The sequence below is a fragment of the Varanus komodoensis genome, unplaced genomic scaffold (genome assembly GCF_004798865.1).
Source record: "Varanus komodoensis strain SLA01 unplaced genomic scaffold, ASM479886v1 scaffold32, whole genome shotgun sequence".
Classification (NCBI taxonomy): domain Eukaryota; kingdom Metazoa; phylum Chordata; class Lepidosauria; order Squamata; family Varanidae; genus Varanus; species Varanus komodoensis.
The window spans coordinates 3,568,542-3,596,042 of record NW_025335798.1 but is presented as its reverse complement, the minus strand read 5'-3'; the positions used below and the strand labels follow the sequence as shown (position 1 = coordinate 3,596,042).

Genomic DNA, 27,501 nt, shown 5'->3' with positions numbered 1-27,501 from the left:
TAATGGTTCCCCGAGAGCTGTGCCCCGCGATCGCCCCTTCCGCATGTGCACCGCCGGCTTTTGCTGCGAAGGGCAGGACTCGATCCCCCCACGCCCGGCGCCTAGTGGTTCCCCCGCCTCTCCTTCCCCACCCCCATCCCTCAGAAATCTCTCGAGTACGGGGCACCCAGCTTCCAGGCCCAAAAGCTTGTTTATGCGAAGAATTTCTCCTCTCTTAAAAGGGCGATGGCTGCTGCGCCAGGGACCGGCCGCAGGCGAGCTTGAGCTTGAGCTTGAGCTTGAGCTTGAGCTTGAGCTTGAGCTTCGCAAAGTGGCGCTACTGTGTTCAGGCAAGCACGAGCGAGCTACATCTGGGGAGTGAAACACAGAATTAGTTCCTCCCACCGTCCCCCTTCACAATCAAGAGCGGGCCCACAGACATGTAATAGCTGTTGGGACAAAAGGAAATTAACAACTCATATTTATAGCCAGCTTATTTATTCTATGCACTTCCTGTCTTTTTTCCTGCAAAGAATTCAAGGTGACTTAGAGAAGCCTCCTGTTCCTTTTTATTTTATCCTCACAACAACCTTGTGAGGTAGGCTTGGCTGAAAGTTAACGACAGGCCCTAATTCTCCCAGAGAGCTTCATAGCTGAGACCAGACTAGAACCTGGATTTTGCAATCCGCGGTACAGCGCTCTACTAAGCCACACTGACTCACTTGCAAGGAACCTGAAACAACTGATATGTTTGCCTCCTTTCCATTTTATGCTCACAACTCTCTGAGGTAGGTTAGGCTGAGAGACTGGCCCAGAGTCACACACAACTTCATCAACTTTGTGGTGGAGTGAGAACTGAAACCTGGCTCTGCCAAGTCCCAGTCCAGTGCTCTAACACCACGCTCCACTGGTTCTTCATACTCTCTTCAATATCTTAGGCAACTTTCTAAAAAAAAGCCTCAAACTGAAACATAAAGCATCTGCAACAGGAAAAAAAATCCAGTAAAATACTATCGCTGCCACCCTTAAGACACCAGTGAGAACTATGCACAATTTACCCAATACATTAAGGATCCCATCATAGGCCACCAAATTCCAGGTCCAAGAAAAAAAAACATACTGAATTAGAACTATGTAATTCCATGTGCTGGAAGCACAAGAATTATAATATCCAGAGGACTAGCTGTATCAAGTCTGTTGCAACAAAGACAAGTCTTGCAGGACTTTTCAGACTAACAGTTCTGGCACATTTTTAATGGACTGAAGTTCATTTTGTCAGATGCATGAAGTGTTGTCCTGGGTTACAGGCACATGTGAGGCCAGATGCTGTTTCTGTGGACATGCAAGCCTACTGCTTGCAATGCAGACCAAGAGGCTCATCCTTTACCTCGCTAAGAAGCTTTGTGTTCACGTGATTATCCAAGTGGGCTTGCTGTACAGCCAGGACTTACCCCACAGTGGCAAGGAGATGGGGGCCCCAGAAAACAATTAGTAGCACCCCAGTGCTATTGCTTGGACCTGCTTTGCTTGGCACATGACTTCTCTGGGAGACGGGCATGTGACAGTGCAGCAGCCCAGAGTTGTCCTAGCAAAGGGCTTCTGCTGGAAGGGGATGAAGGCAGACGAGCCGAATGCAGCCGACAGCAGTCATCATGTTTGCTTTGCACCCTCCCACTCTGCTCCTTCCCCCTCTTTCTTCCTGGCAGTATCCCAGAAGGCACCACAGAGATGAGGAAGGAAGCTCATGTCTTGGACTGCAGTGATCTCCAGCCCAGCTCTGCTCCCAGTGGCTTTCAAAAAGCCTCTGCTGTGCAAACAGGGCTCAAACCCTGAAGCACAGCAGAGGGGACCCGGAGCTGATCAGGCACCTTCGCCTCGTGCTCCAGAGGCCTCTGGAGTAGGTGCGGGTGCCAGATCCACTCTCAGGCTCAAGCAGGGGCAATCAGCTGGGCACACAAACCCCACTAGGCTGACTCCCCCCTCCTGACTTCTACTGGGGAGAGATCCACTCAAGTAGCAGCAGAGAAGGGGTGGCCTGGGCTGGGCAGGCAAGCTACAAGAATGGGCATCCCCACCAAATTCATGGCTCACCCCCCCTGGTCTCTGCTTGAGTAGCTTGCTCACAGGTTGTGGGAGAGGATGCTGGGATGGCCCGTTCTCTAGGCATCCCAGCCAAATCCATGGCCTCATGCCCCACTCTTATTTGGGAGTGGATCTGATGAAGTGAACGGTGTCCATAAGGGCTTATGCCAGAATAAACATGTTGGTCTTTAAGGTGCCACAAAACAGTTTTCCTCTCAACAGACTGAAACAACTGCCATTCTGCTAATTTAGGTCTCTGGGAAGATTTAGCACAAGCAACTTGAATGGTTATCCGTTATTTGCCATGTTGTCTAAACCCTGTCACTGTGATTTACCATTGTGACTTATCATGGTTGAGAACCATGACAAGAAACAATGGTCTATTCTAGGGTCTTTTCCTTACCACAATTGCTTGTTCTATCCAGGAAACTCAGACAACACAACCCAACATGCAGAAAGCCCCAGAGCAAGTGATCTACAAAACGCAGAAAGCACAGACAGTGACAATTACCTTAACAATTCCAAGTGGCAAAATGTGATTTGGATGCAATCAGCATTGCAAGGTGAGTCAGTTAATATATGTTGAGTGATTTGAAAACAACAACATAAGAAAACTTTATCTTTATTCAAGCCATATGAAATTAAGTCAAATCCCTTAATGAATTGTACTCCAGCAATTTCACATTGTTATCTGCCTCTGAATCTCTTTATTCAAGAATGTTCACTTTAAGTCCATGGATAGAGTATTCTTGGAGGTTCCCCTACTAATTTCTGAACATTGCCATTGCTGATGTCAGATTTGTTGCCATTATTGCACTCTACGTAGGACAAACAAGGCATTGTTGTCCAATGCTAGTGTATATCACATTGGAAAATGAGCAGCTGCATGAATCTTGGGATGCTATGGATAAAATTATTGGATGCTGTAATAGTGTGGCCAGTGTAAATAAGAGGGCAGAGTGATCCAAAGAACTCCTGCTTTTTGGCCCCCCACCACTTGCTGAACATGTGAAACTGTATTTAATGGCCACTTTGATATGCTTTAAAGCAGCTCTCCACACATTGTCAGATTCCAGCATCAGCCCTGCTGGATGGGACTGATGGGAGCTCACGTCCAGCAACATCCAAAGGGTCACATGTTGTCTATGCCTGTTTAAAGGGATGGAGAAAATGTCATAAATATAAGGCAAACTGTTTTAATGAAGTTTAAGGAATTATTTTATATTTCTTAAACTTTGAGTTTATGTCTAGAAAGTTAATAGATCTGTCTTCACAAACACTGTAGGACATTTTCCAAATAGAATCAGAATATGTTTGCATCTTGGGAAGGTCATTTTATAATCAGCTACAATGCCTTGGAGGGGGGTTTGTCTTTACTAAAATAAGGGAAAATGGCCTCTTGATTCATTTTATAGCTTAAGGGCTTATCCAGTAGTACCATAAGAGGACATAAAAGGTACTCTGCCCACATGAGCAGTGGGAAGGAATGAGATTAGCCATGCTGTGAGGTGGGACAGTCTAATACATTACGTTTGAAAACAAAATTTACACAGGATGTGGTTTGAACGTAAAGCTAAAGCAAAGTGTAGCTCATCATCGTGCCTGAACCTATCCCTTCGAATAATCCGTGGTTTAACCAAGACCTCAGAAAGAGAACCCATGATTTTTTGTTGGGCAGTGAGCTGTCTTGTTTAAATCAAGGCTTGTCCAGATGGCTGAACCCAGAACCATGGTTTATGCCTTGTTTCTTTGTCTTGCTGATCACCCCGAAACAGAGTCATCCAGCAAGAGCAGCCAGAAGGTGAAACTACTCAGAAGGCTGGCAAAATGGATGGAAGAGAAACAAAACTGACACAGAGGAAACAAGACCTGGCTTGCTTGCTTATCCGCAAGACAACCAACAGCTAATGCAACAAACCATGGTTAACATAAACTGTACTTACCATGATGTATGTGTACAGCCGAGTGTCAGAATGTGTGGATGTATGTTTATCCAAGAAAATGTTTTAAATTAAGAGGTTTGCAGAACAGCAAGACAAGGGATGGGAGAACCTTACACATGCTGCTTTTCCTTTCCTCTCCTTTTTGAGGGTTCCTACTCAACTGGTAAAGCTAGAGAATACTCAACCTTAGAGATGCATTCAACACTGTATAGAAACAACAACAAAAATATGATTCATGTCAGGACAGAGTTCTGTGTCTCCTTTATCAGTAATGTCACAGGTACTCTCCAATAGGTGCCTGTATCCCTTAGACAAGTGGCATTAAATGGAGCTCATTAGCTCCAGGGTAATTACTTTTTCTGAGGAATGACAGATTGCGGTTTAAAGTGAAAATATATCCCTGAAACAGAAATGCTTCCTTGAGAGTGCCTAAACCCCAGATAACTGTGCATAAGGCTGTTCTAAATGCTATGCAACTGAATGAACAAAAAGCACACTTTTGTTGCGTGGTAAAATGAGAAGTGGAGCCTTCAGCAAGATGTTGCAGTATATTCCAATCCGCTCCAGCCAGTCGCCATCCCCATATAGTGAAGAGAGGGGAGGTTTTCCCCTCTTAACCTTTATTCTGGCCAACCTGTACTTACCATGAGCTGATAGGCATTCGTGCCTGCCAATTCCCTCTTTCTCCCTACCTCCACTTTTTCTTTCTTTCTCTGACCTGGTTTGTACATTGTGGTGGCAATCCTTGAGCTTTTACCCCAGGAACTGTAGGGATGAGTGGAGTGTAAGAGCTATTTTTGCTTCTAATTAATTTAGGAATTAATTCAGGCCATTTCCTGAAGTGCAGACTCATAAACTCTGGGTCATTCATGGTTTTAACAACTCAGAGTTAACCCATGATTTTTTCCTCGAGTTAATCCTGCAATTCCCCTCGCTCATCATCTCAACATTCTTGCAGCCTGGATGTTCAAAGGCATTTGTCAGGCTGTTCAGGGTATTTCCTTTCCATTGGAAAATTTCTTCACTATGTAGAAATTACCTCACTTTTTATGGGTAAGTCTGTTCTGCCTTCAAAGCCTGTTCTGCCTCTCAACCATGTGAATTTGGTATTAAAGGCCCCTGGTTTCAACCATCCAGAAATGAAGCTGTTGTGGGGGTTTTTTGGTGGTTTCATTTTAGTTTTAGTTTTTGGTAATGTGGTTCCAAAATATATAGATCTTTGTATGTATCATGCTTACTTCAAAGAGAAGCCCCAAGGCACTCTGCATGTCAATGAAATTTGTTCTCCTTTGAATGAGAAATGCAAAAGGTATGTGTATTTGGCTGAGCCCACCAAAAGAAACTTTTGCTTTCTTGTTGAAACCATACTACAGTGCCACAACTGGAAATGAAAGTGATCCTTCGGAAAAGCTAGACCTGAAGTTCAAATCAGGCAGAGGCTGTGGGGGGAAACCCTCTTTTCTCTAACCTACACCTTGATCAGCTAATACTGCAAGACAAGACTAGCAAATGTATAGCCAGGTGTGCTAACATAGTTTATTTTCATTTCTGATGTTCTCCTAGTTAAAATGAATCTTCGTTAGACTGCAGTCCTGTGGTTCCTGGGCAAGGGTCTTAATGAACATAGGATCAGCTGTGTCAGATCTCCATTCCCAAGGACAAAGAAAGAGAGAGAGGTCCAACTTCAGAGAAAGAGTTACAACCTGGCAAATCCCCTTCCGACTATAGGGCAGCCCCCTTCATGACCACAGTGTAGGAAACCCCTCTGTCAGGAGCTATAGGGTGCACCAAGGCAGAGGGGAGCCCACGGGGGAAGTTTAAACTGGAAGGGGCAGGCCTAACATTGACAGCTCTATAAATTTGTTTGAATGATTTGTTATATTAAGTCAAGAGTGATTCCAAGCCGTGCTAAGTCATACATGTTTCCTGCTTAATAAACCAGATAATTTTTCCCCCTACGTAAGGGGAAGGACCGCCAGGGCAACTCCCACATTCCAAATATATTCATACCAGAAGGTTCTTTTGGCTTTTCTGGGTCCAGAGACATCAGACAGTGACCAGTTCAGGCAATATGCTCATTCAGGCTCATGGTGGGCATTTAATCTACAGCAAGCACAGTTGCCATGCTGTGTGAACTCAGCAAGTGGGGGTCCATGCAAGCATGATCCAGCCCTCCAGCTGGACCACAGCCCAGTGCAAGCGTGTGATGCAAGCGCAGAGAGTGCTCAGTCTCATAAGAAGAGCCACGCTGGATCAGAGCAAGGGTCCATCTCGTCCAATATTCTGTCCACTCAACGGCCATTTTATGTTCAGTTCCTCTGATACTGGAAGCAGCATATAGCCTTTGGGACAGGCTTAACAGCTTTATTCTGCACCCATTTGTCCAATCCACTTCTAAGGCCATCCAGATTGGAGGCCATCACTACATCCTGTGGCACTGAATTCCATAGTTTAACTATGCGCTACGTAAAGAAGTAATTCCTTTTATCCATCCTCAGTCTCCCACCAATCAGCTTCATGAAGTTCTAGCATCATGAGAGAAGGGATGAAGAAGATGATGATGATGCACTTCTATGTAACCCAATAGCTGAAGTTCTCTGGGTGGTTTCAAAGCTCCCTGGGAGGTCTCTGTATTCACTCGCTCCACACAGTGCATAATTTTGTATATTTCTATCATGTCTCCCTTGCTTGCCTTTTTTCTAAGCAAAATAAGCTAAACAGTCCCAGCTGTTGTAACTTTCCTTGTAGAGCATTTTCTCCAGCCCCTTGATCATTTCAGTTGTCCTTTTCTGCACTTTTTCCAGCTCAATGTTACACTTTTTTAGGTGCAGTGGCCAGACCGATACACAATATTCTAAGTGCAGTCACATGGTAGATTGGTAAAAGAGCAATATAACAGTGGTGGTTTTGTTCTAAATTCTTTTCCTATTTATGCCTAGTATGGAGTTTAATTTTTCAAAGCAGCCACACATTGGGTTGAGATTTTTGCTACAACCACAAGTTCTCTTTCTTGGTCAGTCACCATGAAGTTATATTGGAAGTTAGGATTTTACTCTCCAACAGGCTTATCATACAGTTGCTTACACTGAACCACATTTGCCATTTTGATCCCATTTCTCCCAGTCTGAAGAGATCATTATGGAATTTCTCACAATCCCTTTTGGTTTTAACCTCCCTAAATAATTTGGTTTCAGCAGCAAATTGTATTGCTCCCCCAAGTTTAATTTGAACAAATTAAAAAGCACTAGTCCAGTGAGATCCCCCTGGAACTCCACTATTTATAGCACCTCATTGGGAGAATTTACCATTTATTTCTACTCTCTCATTTCTGCTCTTTAACCATATACTTATCCATAAGAGTACCTCTTCTCTTATTCCATGACAGCTAAGTTTGCTCAGGAGGCTTGGTGAAAAACTTTGTCAAAAACACTTTGGAAATCCAAATAAATAATGTTTTTCAGATCACTGCTGCCCACATATTTCTGAATACTCCCAAAGAACTCTAAAGTTTAATGAGACAGGATTTGCATTTGCTGAAGCCATATTAATTCTTTCTCAGCAGGGCTTGTCCTTCCATATGCTTAAATGTTATGTTTAATAATACTTTCAACAAACTTACCCAGATATTGCACTACCAATCTGTAATTTCCTGGATCTACCTTTCTGGATCACATTGTAAAATATGGTGTTACATTAACCACTCTCTAGTCTTCTGATACAAAGGCTGATCTCAGGAACTTGTTACATAGTTTTGTTAGATCAGCAGTTTCATAATTGAGTTCTTTAAGCACTGTAGGGTAAATAGCATTTGGGCCTGGTGATTTATTAACTTTCAATATATCAATAAGGTTAAGAATGTTTGCTTCTGTTCCCCAGACTCTCTTCCTGAAAAACTCAATTTACGCACAGGTATCTGTTCTCTACTCTCTGCAGCGAAGACAAATTAAAAGAATTCATCCAGCTTTTTACAATCTCCTTAGCCTTGCTTATACTACTTTAACTCCATCTTCATTCAAAGGTCCAGTCAGTTTCTTAGCTGGGTTCTTGCTTCCGATTTCATTAAAAAAATAGTTACTCTTGGCCATTTCCTGAAGGAAGCTGGTCCCCCCGCCCTCCACAACTGGCTTCTTTGACACCGTTTTTCATTCATGCTGGTGACCTCTAGGACTCCGTGTGATGTTTCCTAACCTGTGACATACATTCTAGCTGAGTGTCTATGGCTGTGGGTTTGAGTGACCTCCAAGCATTTGAACCCTCTTGACTCCACACTTCAACTTCCTCTTTTCCAGTTTCCCCATTTTTAAAAAGTTTTCTTTCTTGAATTCAGATGTGAGTAAGATGAACTTCCTTGGACAATTTCCCATTTAAATATATATTAGGTCAGATCCCATCATAGTCACTGTTTCCAGAGACCTCAACAAGTTTTGTATTTCATGCCATGCCCTGAGTGGAACTATTTAGGATCAAATCCAGGGTTCCCTTCCCTCTGATTGGTTCCATGGCCAACTGCTCTGGGCCACACTCCTTTAGGGCATCGATCCATTTAACTACTTTGTTGTGACTGAAAGCTGCATTTACCAAGTCAATGTGGTCACCCATTATTGAGAGCCAGTGTGGCGCAGTGGTTAAGAGCCTGGGACTGGGACTCAGGCGATCTGGGTTCTAGTCCCTGCTCGGCCATGGAGCCAACTGGTGACTTTGGGCCAGTCACAGACTCTCAGCCCAACCTACCTCACAGGGTTGTTCTTGTGGGGATAAGATGGAGGAGGAGAATGATGTGAGCTGCCTTGAGCCCTTTGTAGGAAAAAGGCAGGATATAAATTGAAAAATAAATCACCCATTATTAAAATACTTCCATATTTGGAGGTCTCCTTGGATTTCCCCCTCCCCGTCTCAAATCACCCTGAGCATTCTGATTTTAGTCCCTAGCCCTAAATCAGTTCCAGAGCCCAGTATTGTCACCCAGAATGCATCTGTGGAACAGTGCCCTTTTTTTGGATTTCTGGTCTGCTGGACTCTATGCCTTCTTGGGGCCCATCTACTTCCGTACACCCTTTCCTGTCCTTGTTATAGTGTTTACAGACAGAGATGAGTGTACTCCACTGGCCCTCTCTGTTCCACCAAGTCTCTCGAAAGCCCACTCTAGCTAGACTGTCCTTTAAAACCAGGTTTTAACTCCAACTCAAAGGCTATTTTGGCTCAAAGGCTTGCAGAAACATCCCCAGATGTCTCCAGCACGTGCCTCTTCTGCTGTGGCCTCCTTGACCGGCTATCCTTCCAGCGTATTTCCTTTTCTTCTAAGTTTGGGCAATAAGCAACATTCTCAATTTCTTCTCCTAGCCTTGATTCAGCCAGAACCTGATGCTTCCCAGTTCCGGTCAGCTGTCCTCCGTTAAAGCACTGCTCTGGCCACCGCTTGCATGGAAAGGCAGGTGCACTACGGTGACAGCAGCGGGAGGGCGCAAGGTCTTGGCCCCGCGGACGGCCCCCTATGGGGGGGGGGGGCTTGGCAGGTGCCCTTAGGCCAGCCCTGGTTTGACCCAGTCTTCCTAGAAAACCCCAAGAGATGCGGGACTTCACAAGCCATTATCCCTCCTGTCTAAAAGGGGGCCTGCAAGGGGGCACATTGGTCTGGAGAAACCCTCTGCGCTCTACCGATCCGAAGCTGACAAGCGTCGCTCGCCTCGCAAGATCGTGACTTGGTGAATCCCCAAAGCTTTTCGAGGGGAGCGGGAGCCGGGTCTGGGCAGATCTCAAGCGCAGATAAAGCCTCCCCACTCCTCGAGCCGTTTCCCCATCCGGTTCGTTTCCCTCCAAATGACCCGAGGTAGGAAGTGGGGCGGGGGGCGGACTCCTCCCCGCAAGGATGGTGGCAAGTAACGATGGGGAGCGCAGGAGGACGCTGCTGCTGGCTATCCCAGGCCGCCTGGAGCCATCGCCCTTTTAAGGGGTAGCTTGAAACCGCGCCTGGGCTCCATGTTTGTATCAGAAATCGTGAAGAGGGAACTCCATGTTGTAACAAAGTTTCCTTCGCCACTGCCTTTTTCTCCCCCCCCCTTTTTGTTTTGTTTTCCCCCCCCCCCCCCGTCCCCCCCGCCCCTCCCCCACCCTTTTATTTCCCCCCTTCCGTTTTCTTTTTCTTTCTTTGCTTTCTTTTCTTCTTTTTTTAATCTGCAAAAATCTGTTAACTCCTGGAAGAAGAAGGGAAAAAAAATCCCCCCCTCCCAAAGCGGCGGAGAGACAATTGGAGGAGGGAGAAAAGCGCTCCGCACTTCTGGTCTCATGGACAGCGGGTCCATTATCACCCAGGTTAGCAAGGAAGAGGTGAACACCCCCCTGCAGGAGAAAGGTAATGATCCGCGCGTAACCCCCCCCCCCCCCACACACACACACACCGCCGCCGGCGACGCGGGACAGAGATGCCTTTGGGGCCCGCATCCGCCAGCCCAGCTGAGGTCAAATGCGTGGGAGCGAATTTGCTCATTCCTCCGCCCCACACCTTCAAATTCACCGCTCGCTCAAGGGCGGCGGGGGCCCCGGGATCCACTTCTTTGAGAGAGGCAGCGCCGCTTCCGCTTGACAGATCTTGGTCGCCGATCAAGGCAGCGCTGGATCGCCTTGCGCGCCTCTGATAGGGCTGGGACTGGGGGCATTTAGGGCGCTTGCGTACCCTTCGCAAAGGTATAACTCTTTTTTTTTTTTCGGATTCCGATTCCGGGGGGTGGGGAGAAAAAGAGGGGGGAAACCTTGACCCGTTCTTCTAGCACGTGTGTCTATTCTATGCATCGGAGCAATTGCCCTCTCCCCAGCGCACTTATCGGAGCCATGCTCTTTTGCACAGGCCGACTGCACGGATATACTTGCGTGCAACGCGCCCTGTGTGTGGTTGGACAAATACCCACCTTGCAATTCGGGTGAAGCCTAACCCTGCCCCGGGGCACGGAGGTGTTGGGGCATCGCTTTGCCCGCGTGTCTGTGTTGTCTCTGGGTACTGGTGCAAAGTCTATGCATGCTTTCAAAATAATTGAACCCCACCCCATCGTGGGAGGCTGCCCAACGGCCTCGTCTGGCAGAGTAACTCATTGGAGTGCTTATTTCCTTGCCGGGGTTAGGGAGCTGAGGAAGAAGACGACATGCGGGGGGGCGCTGCCTTTATTTTTGTGCATATTTTGGGTGCTGCAGCTTCACTGCCCCTCCTCATCTCCCCTGCATGTGATCTCATTGAGAGAGAGTGAGGGATTCGGCAAGATTCTATTGGAGAGGAGGAGTTTTCTGAGTCCTCTGTGCATCCTGGATGCATCTCCCTCTTGGTCACTCCCTGCTCTTAGGAGAAGGAAGGTTGTAAAAGAAACACCTATTGCATCTACCAGGGATTTGGCCATGGGGGGCGGGGGTGGAGACAGAAAATAACTCCTATGAAGGGAGTGATGCTGCACCCAGGATGAAACAGGTGTTAGTAAACACATCTTGGGGGCGCTTGCCTGGTGGAGCAAGAGATAGTAGATAGAGAAACATATGTTGGATAGGTCTACCAGTAGAACAGATATTTGGCATCCCGGGGCTGATCTTTTAACTTGCTGGAAACCCAAAGTCTTTCTGACGTGGGAGTAAAAGCAAGTCTTTCCTGCCTGTTGGTGTTACACCCCACCACTCTCCCCCCCCCCTTTTTTTTCTTTTTAGATGAAACCAGTGAGCACATTCTGTAGTCGCTACAGATTCTTGACAGGCTGTTTAATGGCCTTCAAATACCCTCTTATTTGAGATTGGTGATAAGAGCAAAAGAAGCCTGCAGGGCAGATAAGGAAGGAGTCCTTGAGGGCTGCATTGGGCTGCAGGCAGGAGGTTCCCCATCTGTGCTGTAGTGTGACAGTGAAGGAGCTGCCCTGAGGTGGTTTTGCCAAATTGCCTTTGCTTGTTGTCCTCTTGGTCCCAGCTGAGTTGTAAACATCAGTGCAGTCCCACATTGTGTGTGATGGAGAGTCAGCCAAAAGAAAAGGGGCTATTTCTGGATTTGCTATCAGCCCTAGATTTTTTCCTGTTGCTTCCCTGAGATCTTGGGGAAGGAGCTTGCTGGCAGGATTTGGAAATGTGAGGGCTTTGCTTAAGAAATCAGGATTTTTCTCAGGTCAGATACTTGACTGGCGAGGGAGAAAGGAATGTTGCTCTGCCTGCTGTGTCAAATGTGGACTCATCTGCCTTTAGCCATCCTGCTAACTGGCTCTCCTCCTTTGTCTTTAACAGCAGCCCAACACAGAAAAATCAGACTGGTTTGCTTTTCCTACTTTGATCTCCACAGCTTGACTTCTTCATGTCAGGTCATTAAAATGCCAGTACAAGACCAGTAAAGGGAGTGGGGGAGCTGGCATTCTTTCTGACTGAATGTAGGAAAGACCATGATAAGATAGAGCTGCTACCATCCAGTGTAAACAGTCCTGAGCCAGACTAACCAATGGTATGTCTTGGTATGCACCAGCTTTCCATGTTCGCTCACTGTCTCTCGCACTGTGTGTGTGTGTGTGTGAGATCATGGTGCTCAGTCAAATTGAGAAATGTCCTAATAGAGGTATGCAGCAAAGTGCAACTTTCCAAGACAAAAGCTGCCCTGATGGTGGGTAAGCCTGTTTTATGAGCTTTTGGATGCCCTCTGTGATGGCCGTGGGGAAGAAGCCTCTCTTCTTTTCTGTGTTAACCCTGGAGTTCAGGGTGGATTTTCAGAGTGATAAGAGCAGAGTTACAGCCATAGGTTTGCTTGGCAGTGGCTGAAGAAGCATGCACTGCCTGTGAATGCATTGCATTCTTCCAGGGTCAGTCCTCAGCATCTCTCAGCAGGGCTGAAACAGTTCCCTCTAAAACCTTAGAAGGCAGCTAGCACTCATGCAGGGTGGCCTCCCCCAACTTGGTACCCTCCAGATGTTTTGGACTGCAACTCACAGGATTGCCCATGCTGGCTGAGAGTGATGGGAGATGAAACCCATAACATCTGGAGGACACCAGATTTGGAGAAGCTGGACTAGTGGCAGTACTGACCTAAACTGTACGGTTCTCAGCAGGCAGCCAGTCTGTATGTGGCCGCTGGACTGTGTGTGCTTTGGAGAGCCAGAAACTCTGCAAGGCTACACTAGAACCTGTGAAGTTTTGAGATGCGAGGAGAGTTCTCACCCACAGAGAGTGTGCTGCCAGGTCTAGGAAGCCGACTGATTCTGAACCAGGCCTTTGGTCCATTTAGCTCAGAACTGTCAACAACACAGGCTGCTGCTTTCTAGGGATTCAAACAGGGGTCTTTCCAGAGCTCATACAAGTCATTTCCCTGCCTGAAGAGAGCAGAAAATGGTGCCTGCCCCTCCCCAAATCACCGTGCCCAATTCTCAAGCTCTGTCAAATTGTTTTGGCACCTGAGACAGAATATCCCACAATGCCTTTCCCCTTGCTGGTGGTTAAAATGCAACAAGCAATACATAAATTAACCATTGGCATCCTTGTGTGCAGTGCTCAGATTTGCTGCTTCAGCTGCTGCTTCACTCTGCCCAATAATAGGCCAGTCCTGGTTCTTTCTGCATGCAAAAGACTGAACCTGGGACCTTCTGTATGCACAGCCACTGTGTGTTCTACCTTTCCCAAAATGAATGGGGTGGCACAAAAATGGAACAAAAGGAGGTGGACCATAGACCAGGGTAAGATTGCCTGCTTTTCATACAGAAAGCCCCACCGCTTAACCCCTGGTTTCTCTAGTTGAAAGGATCCTGGGTCGCAGCCAATGGAAAACTCCCACTTCTGAACCCAGTTCTGGAGAACTGCCGCTAATCAGGGTAGGCAATACTGTGCTAGATTGGCTGATAGATCAACCTGCTGTGGGTCAGGTTTATGTTTTAATAGAGGGAAGAACCCAGAGTAGCCTTCTTGAGCCTGGTGCCCTGCAGATGTTTTGGATGTGAACTCTCATAATCTCTTATTATTGGCTATGCTGGTTGGGGCTGATGGCAATTGTAGTCCAAAACATGGGGAAGGACCAGTTTGTCTACTCCTGGTTTAGAGAATATTTCATAGGTAAAGGACTCAAAAGGAAGTTCTACTTCCAAACCAAACTTTGCCCATGGCAGACAATTGTGAGTGGATGTATTTATTTACCTTGAGGTTGGCAAAACTCTCTTTATTTTGGGAACTCTTACCTATTTGACAGGATTGGCTCTAGCTCTAAATGTCTCAACGATACAGAACATAACAAACCTCCCTGATTGCAGGCTCGTGTCTTTCAATCTTGGACTGCCAATGGTACTCTGGTTTCCAGTAAGGCCATACCGAGTCTGTAGCAGTGAGATTAGGAGAGAGGAGTAGATAACTAGTCATGGTCTATCCCAGGACAGGCAAGTGTGTTTTGTGAATGAAACTGGAAGCTCACTGAGCTAAAGGGACTCTGTTTGAAGGTCGCCCCAGCCTTTAGCAGTGCATCTCAAATATTCTATTTCATATTTATAAAGTAGTTTGCAGATTATAATTGGGAAGTGCTCCTGTTTTAAAAATCCCACCAAGTTTGTTTGTTTGTTTTCTGCACTGTCCAATAACTAAAGGTCCTCTGTTCCTGCTCTGGTTTCTCTTGCTTGACCCAAGGGCAGGATAGATATGCATTCTTTTCTTTTTCCTTTCCTCCATTTCAGAAGGTACTTAGTCTTTCTTAACAAGTTGGCATTCTTAACCCGTCTCACTGATCAGCTAATTTTTCAGTAATTTGGGTCAATTTTCATAGGGTTCCATTCTCCACAGATCCAGCTTCTGAAGTTTCTTCTGCATTTTACAAGGAATGAGATGCAGCACACCTCGGAATTCTAGTACTTTGCTGTGGATCAGGAATCACCCAGTTCATATTTCATTTCCGCCATGGAACTCACTAGAATGGCACCTGCCTGTTTCCCTCTTTCTCAGCCTCAGTCTCCCTCTCTGCAATATGGAGTTACTGCTGGCTTAACTAACAGGGTTCACATAAGGATTGCAACTAGCTAAGTGAGTTTAACTTTTAGTTTATTTGCATGCCAGTAACAAAAGCAGCTCACAATAAATATTATCAGCATGTGTAATGTTTAAGGAATTTATTACACAGTATCTCATTAGATTCAGATAAGAGAAAATCAACAACTCGGTAGACTAAATTCACCATTACAATGCAATAACCAAAATGCAAAATCAAAATTAACATGTCAAAATGAAGCTAGTCCACAACCCTAGCACCGGTCTTGCACTTCCAGGCATCTCAGAGCCGTGTTTAAATATAGTTCACAATTGCTGGTCGGGAAACAGGGAAGCCCCCACCCCTGTGGTCAGTGGGCTGGCCAGAGTTAGCCCACAAGCCTGAGGTTTAAAAACCACAGCCAAAACCTTTTCCCTTCATGTCCTGATTCTTCCACAAGGAGGGCACATTGACCTCTCTACCTCCAACTAGTGAAAGCTGTGGTGGGGTCGGTGACTGGGACTTGGGAGATGTGGATTTGAGGCCCTACTCAGCCAGTGAGCTCAGTGGGTGACTTTGGGGCACTTTACCAGCTAGTCTACCTCACAAGGTTATTGTAAAGATAAAATGGAGAGGAAGAGGAAAAGGATTATGTAAGTTTCTTTGGGTTCCTTAAAGAAAACAGGGAGAATGTAATTTAAAAAAAAAAAAAATCAGCGCAGAAGGCAACCAGGTGCACTCCAGATGCTTTGAATTACAACTCTCATCAGCTCCAGCCAGTATGGCTGATGGTAGAGAATTATGGGAGTTGTAGTCCAAAGCTTCTGAAGTTGCTTACCTCTCATCTAGGATTCACTACCTCAGACTACCATTTCATTCTGAATCAAATGTGAAAGGACTCCTGGAAAATTCCATTCCAGAGCCTACTATGAAGTTTCACTGATGTTCTCTGTGAAAAATAAGGCAGAAATGTCCTGCATTGCAAAAACCTCCATAAACCACAAGGGCATTTATACAAATAATAAAGCTTTAAGATATTTAAGTTTTTACATGATGCATTTACAGTTTTTGCAGCCATAATTTTACTAACCCTATAAGATAGACCAGTATAATTATTTTGTGTTGCTGCCAGAGGAGGAAGCTGAGGCCGAGAAGATGATGTTTGATAAGGCCACCTACTAAATTCATAGCTGAAGTAAAGATTTTGCTATCACACTAGGTAAGGTCTTATATTATTCTTCAAGGTTTTATTATTATTCAAAATTAAATTACCCCTCCCTTCAGTTATTCTAAAAAGCCATAATATAGGAAAGATGTCTACACAAGCTTACTTCTATGAAAGACCCACAAAAACTGAATTAGGGATGTATCTATATACGTCTCTTGTCCTTTATGGTTTTGTTGTTCACTATACTTTTCTGTAAAGATTTATTCCCTACTTCTTTATTTCAGCGGCCTAATTTGTTGTAAGTCAGAAGCCCTTGCCTTCAAATTGACTTCAGATCACACCAAGATCTACCTAATAGATTCTAATGTACCCTCTTCCTTCCCTTAGCGTATACGGTGGGTGCAATCCAACCCATATCTAACACAGACCCACTGCTCTTGGGGTGAGAATTAACCAAGCTCTGAGCTTCCTACGATGAAGGAGATGAGACTTAAAACCACTTAGACCTGCCGTCTTTGGTCTGCTTCCCCAGGAGTAAGATTCACAGTGTTCAGTGGGTTGGATTGAATACTCAGGTGTAGGATTTATTTTTTTCAGGACTGAGGGTACCTTTGGAGGTTATTCTCAGGGACAGGGAGTGAGAAACAGGGGAGGACATCAGTGCGTGCCGTCCAGTTCCTTTGAGAGCTGCCCACTTTACAGCTGTCAAACCTGGGAAGGGCTAGCCTCGCACCACCCACAGAAACCCAAATTACGTGTTACTTTGAAGACGTAGCTGCTGGCTACAAACAGATCATTTTTGGCAGTGGAGATGACAGGCATGGATCCCCATCCTGCTTTAAAGTTTAAAGTAAGAAACATAGAAAGGAAGGCTTTGCTAGCATCTGCATATGACCTATGATGCTAGGTTACACATGTCTCCCTCTAAGAAAGCTTCCCCCAAACTACTGCCCTTCAACTGTACTGTAATAAACTCCCATCATCTCTAGCCAGCATGTTGGAAATAATGCCCTAGGCAAGTAGAAGTTTCGAATCCTTAATTGAGGAACCAGTGAAGCTAGTTTCCTTCTCTCAGCCTAACTGTGGGATCTGTTTACATGTCTACATAATGATGAAGTGCAGTGGAGTCCTGTGAATCTTTGCAGAGGAAAACAGAGCAAAACAAAAACAAAACCCCCACTCCCATTTTTGTCTAGGCCCAGTATGGAATAATTGGAAATTCTGACTTGCTCCAGCTGTTTTTATCTGATAATGTTGAAGTCAACATCCTTTCCATCTAAGCTCAAATATGATAATAGCCTTTTTGCATACCAAAGGTTAAAAGGGATCTTTTCTCATCTTTTGGATGCCAGCTAGCAAAATATATTTTCTTTTTGGACAGACTGCCCCAACTGGTGCCCTCCAGGATTTATGGGTGTTTGCTGTCCAACACATCTGGAGAGTGCTTTCATCTTTGTTGGGGGGGAAAAATAGGGTCTAAGTTTTATTTAAACAATGATTGCAGTTAGTCTAATCGCATGCCGGTCACTAACAGAACATGGTCCCAATATGGCTTGGTCTCTCTGTGCTTACTTAAAAGTTGAGAGAAACTGGGAGGAAGGAAAGGAATGCATAGCTGACCGTTATATATAATGCATTGCTTGGCTCAAGGTCATACAATCCTTCCTCTAAGACAGCTAGCTGTGCTGTACTACAGCTTCCATCACCCACATTCAACCGATAAAAAAATAATGACATAGGAAAGTTGATGTTTTGGACCCTTCATTTGAAAACTACGTGCTATTCATGAAGCTCCGCAAGGACACGAAGCGGATCTGGCCAACTTTTTTCATTCCCCTGCATCCTCTCCCTCTAGCAGAAAGAGGCAGGGCAGGTAAAGGTCAGGGAGAGTTGAATGAGACCCCCTTTGCCAAAGGGGTGAAGGGACCTCATCCAGCTCAGCGTTCGCACCAGGAATGTGTGTAGGCAGCAAAGACCTTGCCCTGGGCCAAGCGTGGGGTGAAGGATTGGAGAGCAAATTACACTGGGATGGTGTTGCTGTACCCACCACCATCCGCAGTGTGGCTGTCATAAGGCCCACAAAGAGCTGGGCAAGTGGGTCACTGGACCCCTCGCCGTGCTATTTTGGTTCCGTATTCCCACTTTAAAGGTTGCAAGGGTCAATGAGAGAATTTACACGAAGCCCCTTGAATATTTGAAGTGCCTTATTTAAAGAATGAAGTGGCACTAACGTTAGGTGCAGGGAGAGCAGCAGGAAATATATAGATTGTCTTGTGGGACCTTTGCAAACCTCTGCATTCCTTCAGGTCTTGTAATGCACTTTTTAATCTCATCCCTTTGTGTTTCCCAACTCGTACTGTGCCATGTAGTCTAAAGATCCCTCTTCAAAAGCAAGAAAAGAACAGGAAGAGGTCAGGCTGGGCATGGATGATAATCCTGTGACCCAGAACGGTGGGGGTATTGGTGTCTCATTTCCTTCCAGATTTGATAAATAAGAAAAGGGAGGGGACCCCTATAAATTCAAAGAACAATAAGTACATGTGTGCATGCACACAAACTGTTTCTCTGCAACACTTAACTTTGCTAGAAATCCCAGCTGTAGGGCATGAATTCCTAGTATTTCGTGACAAAATAGGCACTGCAGCTCAATGAATTGGTAGACCGAAGAACTTGAGCTGTTCTTGACTGTCCCATAAAACTAGTTTCTTCTTTTGCATGAAGTATGGGAATGTTCCCATGAGAAGAGAGGGGAGATGTCTTTATTAATTTTGTGGGACTCAAAGTTGCCATTGTGTAAAGGATCTTTGGGAACCTGTGATATGGCTAAATACCAAAAGTCAAGGGGAAGACAGGGATGGAGAGGAGGAACAAAATCAAGGTGGCTCTTAAGGTGCTACTAGTGATGTATCAGAGCCAGCCCTATTAGGCAGCATGAGGTGACCACCTCAATCAGCTGATTTGGAGTGTAATGAAAGTGCAGCACACTTTTAGCTATTTGAGGAAGCAATCCTATGCGTGTTTAGACAGAAGAAGTCCTACAGTTCCCAGCATTTCCCAACTGGAAATGCTGGTTGGGGAACGCTGGGAGTTGTATGCCTTTTTCTGCCTGCACGTGCATGGGATTGTGCTATTAATTCATTATGATTGCATTTTTACTGCCGCTGAAGGAAAGAGGTGCTTAGGGCGTTCTTGGCCTCAGGTGTGAAATAACTTGGCTGTCCTGGGATATGATGCACCTTGACTTGTAGGGAGGAGTTGCCATTCACTGCTCTGCCCCAGGCAGTAAAGATGTCCTGAGCTTGCCCTGGGAAGCACCGTTTGTGCTCTCTTGCCATTTCTTTGGGAATGGCGCACCAACCAAGAACAGCACAGACTTCAGCAAGAGGAAAGCCTTTTGGCTCTGTTTGCCTGCCAGCTGCCTTTGTGCCTCTCTGTCCACTTCCTCCTGCCCTTCCAACTAGTCCTGAGCTCCCGACCAGCATTTCTGATAACACTGAATACAGCGTGCATGATCAAAGGATCAGATGTGCCAACACTGTGTTTGACCATTTGTTAGTTCCACTCAGTGCTGTTTAATGTGCCAGGCTGAATTCCCACTGGTGATAGATTTTGTGGAACTGGGGCCCAGCCCCAGAACTGCATTGAGCCTTATAATGTATAGCCATCATCTGATCAGAAGTGGTCCGGAAGGGTTTGGGCCTGCTCAGCCTGCAGAATGTCAGAACTGGTGTGAGCTTATCTCTCTCAGTGTTCCCGGAGTTAAGTTACTCCCATCCAGCCACTAGCATTGGCCTTGGCAGGAAAGGGGACCGAGTGGAAGAGGGGTGGTCTTTGGAAGTGTCACACAGGTTGAAGTGTCACTCTTGAAGGGCAGAAGGAGGTGCCCTGTTTGGGTGGGCGAGCTTTTGATTGGCTAATTCCCTTGTCAGTTAGCTCTTCAGGATGAAGGGATTGCACCGACACATTTGCTTTTAAGTCAGTGCTCTGGCTGGTAGCGTTTGAAAGGTAAAGACAAAAAAGTCTCGGTTACTACCATCTCAGCCTCCTGGGGCATTTTCCACATGGACTCTGGAAATGTGTATCATTAAGAACCTATTACACTTTTCATAAAATGTGAGTTCTTCTTTGCCTTGGATTATGGATCTTTGTCATCAGTAGCGCAGAGCTGCTAGATGGCTTGAACTATTCCTGACTCTTGGATTTTCCTGTGCCTGGGCCCAGCAGTGCAAGGACTCAAAGTTAAAGCTTTGGTTGTTGAACACTCTGCATGTGAGGGCTTAACTCTGGCCTTATTTGGAAACCTGTTTTGACTCATGGATGTGATAAACCTTGACCATGTCATGTGGAGGTTCCAGTGAAGGTTTTGAGATTGGACTTAATTTTTGCACGTGCAGATTAAGTTAGAGATTTTAGGTCTTTGGCTACTTTGGCGGTTTTACCAGGACTCTTTCAAGGCCCTTGCTCAATATTCCGAGTGGCAAACCTTACAACAGGGAAACTGTCTTGTCTGGACCTCTGATCCAGCTACAGTTATTAGCTCTGGAGTGTTAAATCGCTTATGCAGCTGATAGCTAATTGGCACCAGCTACACTGTTTCTGAAGAGTTTCATTATTAAACTTCTGCTGTGAGATTTGCTACAATAAAAAGTAACTCACTGAATTAGCATGCTCTATGTCAGAGTGTGTGCTTGAAGGATTAGACCCATGAAAGAAAAGCATAATTGGTGGTTGTTTCAGAATAAGCTGCAGCTTATTTTTTCCCTAATGTTTATATATTATCTATTTATATGCCACTTTTTCTCCTCTTGCAAGGAGCCTGAGTAGTTTATGTGATCCACCCTGTTTTGTCTTCTTAATGACTCTGTGAGGTACAGAAGACTGAGCGTCAGTGCCTGGCCCAAAGTCACCCGGTGAGCTTCACGGCCAGGTGGGGACTAGAAGCCAGATCTCCTGAGTCCCAGTCCTGCATTCTCACCCTTAGACCACACAGGTTCTCATTAGGAAAAATATGCCCAGGATGAAGTGTGACACATTTCCATACTGTAGGCCTATCCACTTCACAGCCTGCTTCACATCATCATTGCCCAACTCTTCTTTGGTATACAGGAGAGTATTGTGAACTGCACTATCACACAAGTGTGCCTGTATGTGAATACACGTTTCATGCAGCAAGTCAGTTCCCTGTTTAGGAAAGCGTCAGACTGTGTAAGGCATGTAGAAAATTTGTGTTCATGGAAGATTTGGCCACCCTGGATTCTCCCATCAAAGTGCCTGATCACCTGGTTTGGCTGTGTCATTTTATAAAGGCATGCTATCTTAACATTAATACTGCACTCAAATGGGGTCCTGCAGAAAGTCTTGGAACTGCCAGAAATTCCAAAGTTGGTGGTTAGCTGAATGCTTGCATGGGCTTGTTTCATCTCATGCGGGGCGGGGGGGTGGGGAGCTCCGATCTACAGGCTAATCTAGACTAGATGAGCCACTGGACTGATTTGCAGAGGGTGCATCTTTGAATCCAGTAGGACTGTTCTCGTGCAATGCCTGTCTCTCCAGCCAAGCAATGGGCTTTGCCATGCCAGGGAAATGGAGCAAAATGAGTGTCTTGATCCAGTGCACTGTCAGCCATGGGCGGTGGGTTCTGCTTAGCTTGGAGGGTCCAAAGTTGGGCAGGCCTGTTGCAATGCAAAACATGAGTGGCGAAGATGAGCCCCAATTCATTTGAAACTCACTTCTGCTGATAAGCAAGTACAAGCCTTTGTGTTCTAGAAAATCTTTGTGGTAACCTATTTTGCATTCTGTGCTCAATGTACAATTGACAGATTTGCATATTTCACTGCGGTGACATAATTTGCTGGTGTAATTGTTCTGAGAAGAAATCTGTGCTGGATGCTCTGCTTGTTTTGAATTCTTGCTCCTGACAAGCTCTTTTTTAATGCTGAACTAACTGCCCTGGCACACACAACACAACAATCCATCATAGGTAGCTAGCTAGGATGGGTTGTTGTGTTGTCTGAACCATAAGGTGGTTTAATTTTTGTGAACAATCCACCCTGACAACCCATGGCTTTTTCTTGGGATTTTCATTCCCATGATGGCTTGTCATGTTGTCTGAACTTGGGAGGCCCATTTTGCCATGTGTTGTCCAAAGGTGCCACCGGGCCTTTGGGCAAGAACATCCAAAAACACTCCCCCTCCTCTCCTCCTGAACAATCTGGCTTCCCCAAGTCTCCCTAGCAACATACTGTGCCTTGACAGCCTGTGGCCCTTTCCTTGGCAGTCTTCTCCCCCACCCCACCGTGCTAGCAAGATAGTTTTCTCTGGCTGTGTGTTATCTGCATAGCAACCTTGAAGGAGCTTGTAATCCTGCCAACTTCAGCTCTGCCTTCAAGTTGCCCTTCCTCTACACCCCTACAGCAATGTTTCCCGAAGGATATACTCTCGGAAAAATTCTACATTTAATTGAGAAAATGTAACTTAGGAAGTTGTTTGAGACCTCGTATTGCACAGTCTCTTAACATGATGTGTGTAAAATTGCTTTGCATTGTGCAATGGCTAGATACCAGTGTTAACATCACTCATGTTTTGGTGAATTATTCTTCCCTCTAACAGCCGATTCCCTAGGTATTGGGACTAACTTATTTTCCCCTGCAACAGCCTGCCCTGTCAGGGGAGACTAGTATTCAATCCAGAAACGGTTGCTGCAGATTCTGTCGCAGTTCCAGTCCAGAAGGTTTGCTTTCTAGGGCTGGTTGCACCCCATCTGACACCACGGTTCCTGCAAAAGAGGTGGACACCAGGTCCTTTTCACTGCGCTTGTTGCAAACTCCCTCCACACAGGCATTGCAGAAGTTGGCTTGCAGTGCATCTGGAAACTCAGCTGAATTGGAGGGACAGAGACAACTTGTAGGAGTTTGGACTTGTTTCTGGAAGGGAGGCCAAACTAAACATGATCGAAAGTCCAGAAGCCCAAGCACACCTCTAGAGCAACAGGCATAATAATCTGCCCCCCTGTTTTCCACACAGATGTTACTATGGGGCCACTCTTGCACCCCCATCAGAGCATGGAAGAGCTGCATGAGCAAAAGAAAAGGTCTACGCAACCACAACTCGCAAGAAGCAGTGAGGGGTCGAGCTGCACACCGTGCCATTCTATGGCAGGGTTGCTGCTACCCTACTAGGTAGGAGGGACGTGATGCCTAGAGATACCCCTGGCAGCAGGATTCCCTTGAGCCTCTCACAGAGAGAGATACGGGCTCGTGAAGAGCTGCCGTCTCCATGCCCTGACTCCTCTTCCCCATCCCCAGGCATGTTGAGATGTGATGAGTCCTCTGCTGCATGGATAATCATCCCCAGTATGCCCTAGTCTCACGAGGCCCGATCTGCAGGTGGGGCAGCACAGCCACAGCCTTCCCTCCCTAACCCCACAGGCCCTGCTCCATGTGAACGAGCCCCACCCACCCGTCTGTCCATGGGCCTTACAGTGGATCCATTGGTAACTGAACACCGTGGCCCAGAGAGGAAATAGCCACACCACTGGAAGACACGGAAGGGGCGCGCCTAGCCCCTGTGCCACGTCCGCAGACCAGTCATCTCCAACCACGTTCTTCAGTGTAGGCTCAGATGGAAGAGGAAGGTCAGAATGGAGAAGCTGCTGGTGTTCAGGAGCTCCCTTATTCCCACCCCACGAGCCCCACCCGACATCTAATTCGCCCAGTGCACGGCGACTTGCTTTCCTTTGGTATCATGATAAAAAGGAGCGCAGGCTTGCTTTGCCGCGCCTGCTACAAGGAGAGTTGCAGGCTGCGATTGGCAACATTGCTGTGCCTTCGGCATTCTGCTGGGGCACGGGGCACCAAGCTGGGGTGGTTGTAGGGGTGCCAGGGAAGTGCAGTCGCTTGCTTAAAGCAAAGGATCACCTGCCAGTCTCAATCCACATGGCGCCTTAGGCACAAAGGTGCTCTAACACTTGCTGTGGTATGACTGAGACGGTGTGTTCAGGCAGGGCGTTTGAATCGCCGTCACTGCTCAAATAGGCAAAAACAGTTCTTTCTGTTTCTTTACACTCTGCCTCTGCTTCCTTCACTCACTGCCCCCACCCCCTGCACCATCCTGAGATAAGCTGCATTCTTAACACAATGGAAGTTCAACTTTTTGAGCAGCGGTGCCTCCTTCTCTGCAGTTAACCGGAGCCGAACAAATTCTGAACTTGGTCTATGAACCAAGACCAGTTCACTGCAGCTCAGAGGCTGCACAGCCTGGAGAGCGTTTGTCCGGCTGCATAGCCCTACCTCCTTTCCCCCGCCACCTGCCCTTCATTGTTAATGGCACTGGCTTTCCCCCATCCACCCCAGCCTTAGGACCAACACTAGAGAGGCAGTCTCAAGGGCTGATGTCCCGTGCCTCTGCCCTCACCCTGTTTAGCTGCTCTTCTAGCAGTCAGCTACAGGGAAGGAAGTTACAGCAGCAGCAGTGCTGATTCCTTCTGCAATCGAGACCATACTGATCACCATGATGAGCAGCTTGAGGTCCTGGAGTGCCATCACGTGGCACCTGCAGTAGATTCCCTGATGGCTTTTCTGCACCCATATGTAGGAGATGGAGGTGAGGCGGCTCAGCCCAGCTACGTAAAGAACCTTGTTCAGGCTGATACAGAAAGGTTCAGTGGGATGCAAATGTCTGCCTTCGTGGATGGAGACCATGACACCAAGGTCGCTGCTGCTGTGGTGGCGGAGCTCACTGCTGACACATCTATTGCCTGTCGGTGGTCTTGCCGTGCACCTAAGCCACACGGACATCCCTTCTGGGTATGGATTCTTGGGGTAAGGTCAGATTTTCCACATGCCCCAGTCCACTTTTGAAATCATAGCATCAGAAATCAGGCTAATAATCCATCATTCAGACATGGTAATGTGGAAATCCATATCCGTCAAAAACAAGATTGTGCTGACCTTGTGCAAATGTGCTTTCAACATTACCTCCCCCTCAGTGCTGCCTTTGGAGGAAAGTCTTTTGCTTGCCAAATCTTGAGAAAGATGGTCACCTGCTGAATATCTCTACCTCACTGGTGCCATAAAGGTGGGGGATGAGAGAAAGAACACAGGGTTCCTTCAGGCAGGCAGAGACCCGGATTCCTCAAAGATGTGCATTTTAGCTCCTCCTGGGTGGGGTGAGGCATTTTACAAACAAACAAACAAAAATCCAAAGTATGATTGAATTGTTCAATCAAACCAGGTGTTCGTAGACCCTAGAGAGATTGACAGACACTTATGCAAGAGCTTGGGAGAGAAGCCATGACATGACCATCTTCTAGAGCCCACCTTTGACAAAAACTTAGGCACAGGCAGTTTCTTTACCAGCCCACACGGTTATGGTAAATGACCTCCCCATGTGCCCCCTCAGTCCTGGAGGCCAGACCGCTGCATTTCAGCTTCTGGCAGCAAACTGGACTCTGAGAAGGACCGATGGAAGAACTGTGACTTCTGCCACAGCCATGTTAGACCCCTTGTAGTCTCAGAACCATTTCTGTGGAATCACACCTCACTGCATAGGCTGGCAGGCTGGCTTCTTGCTTTTCCCATTTTGCACCAGCTCCCCTCATGCAAATGTTGTCTCACAGGACTCTCGAAAAGATACGCGGATTTTTGGATCTCCTTAGGGCAGCAACAGAAGCCTCCTGAAACCCTGTTTCTCAATAAAGATCTTATTTGGAGTTGCAACAAACTGGAGTCTGTGTGGGGTGGGGTGGAGTGGAGGGATAGACTGAGGCAGTTGCAGGGAGACTTCCGGGGAAAAACGCTGCTTGAGAGGTCAGGCCACGGGGTGGAGGCAGGGGAGGCATGGTAAATTCAAGGAGATTTCCCTGCCTGAAGCAACAGACAGGGTAGGGTGGGGGCTGCAACACAAGCTGGGAATTGAAGCAGGGGACATGGAGTGAGAGCAAGAACCTCTTCAGATATGGGGGAGCAGGGAAGAAAGGGAGCGGATAAATGAAATAAGCAGCATGGGCAGGTGAAGTAGCCATGCACTAATAAAACATACAAAAGGGCATGGCAAGTTTTACAGTGTTTATTAGAAATGCAGGCAGGTATCAGCAGCCACGAGGCACAAGAGGGATAGGAAAACTTTCCCATGGGAGTTGTCAAGGCAAAACATGCCCCCAACCTGCAGCAGACCAGTAATAAAAAATCTGGCATAGCAAGGGAGCAGGGAGTCTTGGGATGTGAATTCTGCTGCAGAGGCAACCAGGACACGTGTCAGAGTTCGCTAGAGGACTGAAGGAGGAGGGGCACAGCAACCCACAGAAATCCTGGTTGTCTGTCAGGCACCCTGTGGGTTGTTCTGCTAATAACCCACATGGCATAGCTGATGCTCAAGGCGGCTTAGTGTGACTTGCAAACCTACCAATTGTCTTGAGTTTGGTTGATTTGGGTGTTTCAGCACCTTCTTGGCCTGATGAAACATCATAGTGGTGCTTGATCTTCTCATGCAGAGCTCAAAAATTGTTGAAAGCCATACGAGTCAAAGCTCCAGCTTTTGGGAAACCAGTGTCATCCCTCTGTTTACATTTTGTTCATGTCAAGCATTTATATGATGCTTCCTGTCTGTTGGAGGAAGAGTTGGGAGAGAAGCAAAACCTGATGAAGCTGTCTTTTCAAGATGGCTGATGGCAGCTCTGTTTTCCTTTCCTGCCCCTGCTGTTGCCTGAGTGCATGTAAAAAAAGAACAGAGAGAGGAAGGAAGGAAGTTCACATTTCTGCAATGCAAAACTACCACTGAATTTGTACTGTCCTGGCTGGAATAGTTTCACTAAGCCCCTCGCGAAGCAAAGGGAACACGAGTTGGTGTTAATGCCGGAAATCGTGTTCCTTTTTGTAATTCAGCAGCAGCAAAACTACCTTATTCAGCTCGCCATTTAAGTTGCTGGACATGTATAAAATCTGGCATTGAATTGTCTCTGAATGCCCACTTGCCACATTTGTCACTGATTACTTTGGTCTTCTGAAAACGCTTAGAACTTGTGATGATGGAAGCTGCTACATGAGAACTTAGGCTAACATGTTATTGGTGTCCAGTGGGGTTTGTTTGGTGGTGTGTGTTTTTTTTTTTTTTTGAGCCATTAAATAGGAAAATAATGATATTAATGATACTGTGATAATACTATTCTATGAAGTCATACTGTCATACTACAGAACTTCAAAATTTGGCCATCCTGGGGACTCTGACCAGCACTCTGGGGTTTCTCAGATATACGCTTTCCCTTTCACTGATCATTTGTTGTTTTGCTGGCAGTTGTGCAGTTTTTTCATCATTCTAAAAGGCTGAAAAGCCTTTTAAGCTAAAATACATTGATATTTTGGTAATGTTAGCCCCACTCCTTTGCTCTTGGCCCA

General features: G+C 46.4%; 1 protein-coding gene across 1 annotated transcript in view; it reads left to right on the top strand.

The window, feature by feature from the left end:
* Positions 1 to 10,152: 10,152 nt before the first annotated feature.
* CTDSP1 (CTD small phosphatase 1) overlaps positions 10,153 to 27,501 on the top strand; it is a 38,812-nt gene continuing 21,463 nt past the window's right edge. Inside the window, exon 1 of the mRNA XM_044438107.1 lies at positions 10,153 to 10,353. Coding sequence (XP_044294042.1) covers positions 10,287 to 10,353 — 67 coding nt within the window. The 5' untranslated portion in view covers positions 10,153 to 10,286. The remainder of the gene's footprint in view (positions 10,354 to 27,501) is intronic.